This window comes from Solea solea, chromosome 9, assembly GCF_958295425.1.
Source record: "Solea solea chromosome 9, fSolSol10.1, whole genome shotgun sequence".
NCBI classification, from domain to species: domain Eukaryota; kingdom Metazoa; phylum Chordata; class Actinopteri; order Pleuronectiformes; family Soleidae; genus Solea; species Solea solea.
This window is the reverse complement of record NC_081142.1, coordinates 61886-68597: the sequence shown is the minus strand read 5'-3', so window position 1 is coordinate 68597 and position 6712 is coordinate 61886. Positions and strand designations below refer to the sequence as shown.

General features: G+C 38.3%; 1 protein-coding gene across 1 annotated transcript; it reads left to right on the top strand.

Moving 5' to 3' along the window:
- Window positions 1-445: 445 nt before the first annotated feature.
- LOC131465366 (claudin-18-like) lies at window positions 446-6028 on the top strand. Its single transcript, XM_058637976.1, has 5 exons — window positions 446-712; window positions 3274-3438; window positions 4277-4412; window positions 4505-4618; window positions 5101-6028. Exons 1-5 carry the CDS (start codon window positions 493-495, stop codon window positions 5240-5242), a joined length of 777 nt encoding a protein of 258 aa, XP_058493959.1. The 5' UTR covers window positions 446-492; the 3' UTR covers window positions 5243-6028.
- Window positions 6029-6712: the final 684 nt, after the last annotated feature.

Below are 6712 nucleotides of genomic sequence, written 5' to 3'. Positions count from 1 at the left end.
TGGTGTAACAGAGGGGGAAACAAGTAGCTCAGCAAAGGTTTCAATAATCGGAAATAAACCTGCTGACATTGTCACCCAATCTCCCCTTCAAGCTCATTCACTTAGTTTGGTTTGAAAAGAGCTTGGAGAAAAAATGAGTATGAGTAGCTCTCAACTATTTTTATTTTGTCAAAGTAGCTCTCAGGAGTAAAAAGGTTGAAAACTTGATACCGCTTGATAAGACTTGAGACCTGATCTAAACATTCCAAACTGGACCATTAAAACAAAATCAAATTGGTTGTCAATCACAGAACCACATCATGTTCATGTTCATGTTACCAACATGAATCATTTTAACTGATACTAATACTGATGGGCTCCACCCAGCCTCTTAAGTACATGACTGGGCTATGAGCAAACAAACTCCATCTTGACTTCACACCTGCTGATATCGCATTCACGTTCGCACACACAGCCACGGCACAGAGGAGACGCAGACTTTCACACAGCATCATGGCCGTCACGCTCTGTCAGGTGCTGGGCCTCATCCTGAGTTTGATAGGGTTGGTGGGAATCATCGCTGCCACAGCAATGGACCAGTGGGCCACAGAGGACCTCTCCGACAGCATTGTGACGGCCGTGTACTCGTACTCAGGCCTGTGGAGGTCATGCGTCCGGCAGAGCTCCGGCCTAACTGAGTGCCGACCTTATTATACCATTCTGGGGTTGCCAGGTAGGTTCTATTCAGTTTTAGCTAAATTTATGTTAATTTGGGGGTGGAATTAAACAGAAAATTAGCATCAAGTTTCTTTTTTTGTTTTGGAGAGCCAGTTTCAAGTTAATTATGATTCATGGAGTAGAGAGGATTGGACATTTTGGGCCCGTGTTTCCTCGATGATGACAGTAATGAGACACCAATGACATCACATTCATCATCGTTTCTCAAAACTGGAGCAAAGACGAGTGAAGTTCACAAGATAAGGAGCTTGTTCATCACTAAAGCTAATACTTCATGATAACCTAAAGCTGTGACCCATTTCATGTCTCTGGACTTTGAAGGCTGCTTTTGTTTGAGCGGGACATCTAAAATGGCGTCCTCAGTGTTTTAGTATACCGGATTCATGTCCAAGTCAGTCGTGACTCTCTGAGTTAAACCTGGCTAAAGAGCAGTGAACTATTTTGGTCTATTGCTTTCCTGAGGATCAAAATTACGAGAAACAAATTTGACCATGCCCCCCATCATTGTCCAAAACTGAGAAAAAAACGGTAAAAAGTAGCCTTTTCCATGTCGTAGCTTAAACTTTGCTGCACCTGCAAATCAGCCATTTCATGAATGAACTTTTTTGGAACGGGTTAAAATCTAAAATGCCTTCTCAATGATTCAGTTAATTGGATTCATGTTGTCAGTTCACAAGAGTTTTTAATATCGACAGTGACTGTGATGGAGTTTATAGGATCGATCTTTTATGGTTGTGACAAATATTTACCCACATTCTGGGCTGGGGAGGCTGTGTGTAGCGATGTAGCCGTATTATACCATCCTGAGACTGCCAGGCAAGAGAATTACACTTAGAGGAAGGCAAAAAAGAAACGTTTATCGAATGTTTCTTCAGCAGGTTCGGATTAGATATTTTTTTTTCAATAAGACCATGGGAGGCACTTTGGAATATTTGGGAGGGTTTTAGGGCAGATTCCCCCCCAACCCCAACCCGCCGTTTTCCCTCCTCGCTGCATGAAAGTGCAGTCGACTGCAGAAAAGATGGTGTCTCTCTGGAATCAGATGGAAATTTGATGAAACGTCCAAAGCTTAGCTGAGCAAGCACAAGCTTTAGTGGAGTGTCACACAATGTAAAGTACATTTCTACAATCTGTACTTAACAGCCGAGTGCAGTGTGGAGCACATTGTGTGCTGGGTTTTAAAGGCTTAACTGCAGAATAATACAGGTACAATATCTCCGGCCACAGAAGGACGCCAGTAAGACTCGATGTGTTTTTTTTTATTATTATTACATCGTGACTTGATTTTTTTTTTTTTTTGCCGCTGCTTGAATGAAAAATACATAATTGCATCTTCTTTTGAGTAATAATGATTTGCCATTGCTAAGAAAATGGTGTTACACAATTATGAACTTATTATTATTTAATCCTAAAATAATGATAGCACTAGAAAAAAGTACTTTTCTACTTCATTAGTGTTTAAGCTTTATTCATGCTTTTATATGAAATGGTGCAATTTAAGATTAGAAGATCCTTAAAGATAAGTTTTATATTAATGTTCTCAGTTTATTTAAATATATATATAAATATTATTCAAAATTTAGACAATGTGTGTGGAATATTGGAGTGACCCATGGTCACGATGACTTGTTTCATAAAGATTTATAGATTATAGTCTTGTGTGATAGAAGATTGTTTCTTTTAAGTTGATTTTGAAAATCATCAAATAACAAAAACAACAAATACAAAGAGTAGTATAACTGAATGTAACGCATTTTATACCAGGCCCATTCATGGGGGCTGTAGGTAGTTTTTGAACTGATGTAGTTTCACTCCTAGCATGAGTAAACAAAAACTGTCGTCAGGACAAATTACAGACTGCCTTCTCTCCTGACAACCTTTGACCTGTTTCAATGCATTTTTACAATTCACACTGCAAATAACGTTGATTTACTTCTGCGTAGATTCCAATTCACCCACGTCGTAGTTCTCCAAACGTCATTTCATCAGTAAAGAACTCTTGAAAAAATCTCACCAACCGAGAAATGACGTTTGGAGTTGACTGATTTGTGGTCAGTGTCGCAATGTCAACACTGATATCAACACACAATTCTCTTTTTCCTATAATTGTTAAAATCGTCGTCATGCTACAACAGTGTGAGTATGGCTTTGATTCAACTGATTCAAAAAACATTTTTACTTTACACATTTTAAACTTGTTTTCAAACATTGGGTAAAAGGGGTGGAGTGGCTCAGTGGTTAAGACCGGTAGCCTGTGTGCAAAAGACATCATGGTCGCAAGTTTGACTCCACCCCTGGCTGATTGTACTCAGTTCCCTTGTAAGTTGCTTTGGATAAAAGTGTCTGCAAAACGACATGTAATGTAATGCAATGTAAAAGAAAATGTCCTCTCCCTGCATTTGGTGAGGGACAAACACTAACATAGAATTGTACTGCAGAATTTAAGTGACAGCAGCTTTGACTCTGGAACTTTGAAAATTCAACTGCTACTGAAAAACTGCAACTTCAAGCACAGAATGTTTCTAATGAGGAATTTCTAACCTTCTATACTTTCAGCTCTGCTCCAGGCCGTCCGGGCCTTGATGATTGTGGGAATCATCCTCGCAGCAATTGGCTGTCTGATCGGCATATTTTCACTGAAGTGCTTGAAAATGGGGAACATGGAGGACAAAATGAAAGCCATAATGACTCTGACGGCCGGGATCATGTTTCTCGTCGCAGGTCTTGTTTGTATTTGTTCAAAAAGTTGTTGCAGTTAAACCATTGTACTGTAAGGCATAGGCAACTCAGAGGTTTTCTTCGCCCGACTCACAACCCCTAGATTTAGCATTTGGGTTCTCCATTGTATGTGTTGTGACAGAAACAAACTGGCAAACTGGCAAACAGGCAAAAAGAAAAACTCAACCAGAGAAATATCTTCAAACACATGGAGTAGAACCATGAGAAACAGGACAGGGAATGCATGAACAAACACAGCAATAGACTGGACTAAAACACCAGGGAGGCAGGGACAACCAAACCCAGGTGAAACAGGTTAAGGCAGGGCAGAGAATGATAAGAGAAGACCGGATGGAAGCAAAAACCTGAGAAGGAACACACAGAAAAACTTCAAAATAAAACAGGAAGCATGGAACAAAAAACAAGACACAATGAACTAAAAAGAAAAAACAAGACACAATGAACTAAAAAAAAAAACAAGGTTAATGAAAACAGAACAACAAAAATTCCAAAGACCAGGGGCTGTGACGAAAAAATTCTGTCCAAACCCCCGCATAGTTCTCCAAAACTTTTTCAGCCACATAAAAACACAAAAAACACTACACATATAACTGTCACTGTAAGGGCCGAGTCATTATGAACACGATTCTCAGAAGAGAAGAGATCGACAAAACGTCACTAACTGTTTGCAGAAGGCAAACAACACAGCAGGAATTTTCCAAAATATAAATGTAGTATGTTTCAAGAGGCCTGAAAACACTTTTTTTTTTCTAATAATCAAACAAATACTCACCAAGGTGTAGCCTGGGTCTAAATCTGTGGTTTATTTGTTAAATTTTAGGTATCTGTGGCATCGCTGGAGTCTCAGCCTTTGCTAACTTGATTGTGCAAAGTTTTCGCTTCACAACGTACACTGAGGAGTTCAACATTTATGGAGGAACAGGCATTGGTGGACTCTCAGCAGGTCTGACTCCGAGGTAAACTTGATATAAATGTCCACAATTAATAATTTCTTTTTTATTTTATTATTATTCCTGCAGCTGTTTCAGTCATTTGTTTTTCCGTTCAGATATACGTTTGGCCAGGCTCTTTTCGTGGGCTGGATTGGTGGTGCCATATTGGTCATTGGCGGCATCATGATGAGCCTGGCGTGTCGTGGAATGACTCCAGAGAAGAATGAGCGGTATGTACAGTCAGTTAAGGATGCAATCTGTGAACTGTTGTGACCTTTAAGAGAAGTTGTATGTACTTTTGATGACAGCAGCAAAGTAACAGAAGGAAAGAAGCTGCTCAATAGAGCGACGGCCACTACAGAAGTGTCTAGTAAGCAGAAAAGACAGAAAAGGTGACACTGAAAGACAGAAATCATGCACGACAACAATACATAAAAGTCCCGGATATTATGTTTATTCTGTGTGGTCGTAAAAACCTTAGCTCCTTTAAAATGTAAAGGCACATACTCAGCAAAATGCAGATGAGTCTTTTGGTGTCCTTTATAGTTACAAATGCTGAGAAGGCTGCATGCAAAACAAAATACAGTGGTCTGTATTCCTTCCTGGTCACACATGTTTTCACTCATATTCTGTAATGTTCACATATTAACGTGCAGGGATGATGAGGTCAGACTCTTCATCTTTGTTCATCCCTTTGTCCTTAATTTTTCAGCTACAATGGAATGGCCTACAAAGCTGCGTCTCAACAGGCCTTCTACAAGTACGACACCAGACCCCGTCCAGTCTTTAATGATTCACACAAGGCTCAGAGTGTGGAGGGAAGACAGTCAAACCAGAGAGTTGATTATGTGTAGCTTATTATTATCTATTTTTGACATACAAATACTGTATCATGAAGTATAAGAAATTAGATTTATCTCCATGTACACAAATATCATTGTGATATTTTAAAGTAACTAGCAAACCTAACAGTTAAGTTAGCTTAACTGGATACAAGCCTTTTTTGTTCTCTGTGTTTTACCTTGTATGTAGGTAGTTAATGAAGTTTAGGTAGTTTATAGTAAAGTTTATAATAAAGGTTAGCACCAGTTTTTAGCCTGCTAGCATTAGATAGCCAAGATTTTTACTTGCATAACTGTTGTGATATACTGCCTTTGTATACTATATGAAATGCACATTAAACACTCTCTATATAATGAATAGAATACAACCCTTAGTTTTTCTAGATCAGGTTGATTTATGGATTTATTGTCTTCTCGAGACTATGTAGTATACATAATTCAAATAATTGAAAGATGATTTCACACATATTGAACAAGTGGGTGGAAATGTTAAAAAGATGAATGAATCAATTAAGTTGTTGCAAGTTACCATAACTCAGTCTGAAACAAAGTGCCCTAAGAGCATAGACACGTTCACCAGCCTATTCATTGATATTATCACATTATATGCTGACATTCTTGGAAAAAGTCCCCAATTTCACAAAAACTAAGAAAGAAAATGCCTTATTTACAATTTTACATGAAGTGAAAAGTTATTCCTGTATGCTTATCTTTAAATTAGAGCCACTATAGCCCACCCTTTGCCAGGTGTCGGGAAGACTTTATGTAATCGTGGTAACAACCACACAGACAGACAAACAAAAAAACATAACCTTCTTAACAAATTTACCACACACCCATGATGTTGATTGTGTTGTTTATCCTATTACTGGATGCAGCGGTCATCAGTTTATCTGTGGTTCTTGCCTGTTATCTCCGGCCCTACAGCCTTCCTACGATAAATACTAAATTGAGTTATCACATTGCTTTGTTTAACTGAATGAATCTCATGTGAATCTGGTTCACTCGTCTGTACAGAGACACAGTTTTCAATCCTTGTGGCGTATGTTTAAATTTCCCAGGCCACTTGAAGACACTTTTATTGATAAGAACATTAAAGGCATTTAAGTGGACATTTGATCGCACCAAAAGAGAGAGCGATTAATTGACCAATTGTCTTACAGATTGTCGAAAAGTAAATATTTGTTTAAAGGTATGTAGTGTTTACATGTGTTACATTACATGTGGTGTTACAGTGAATATGCAGGATATGTCAGTCCTACATATCAATATTTTGGCTCACAACTCAGTTCAAGTAAATAATAGTGTTGCTTTTGTAAATACATAGATATTTTTTAGATGCATCACAGATAATCAGATGCAGTGTCGCATAATAATTAATTTTGCTGTTCCACATCAGTCATGAAACCACAATTAAATGTTTAGCTGAAATAAATGAATGATTACATGTTCAACATTTTCTTCTCAGATTTAGATTAAGAT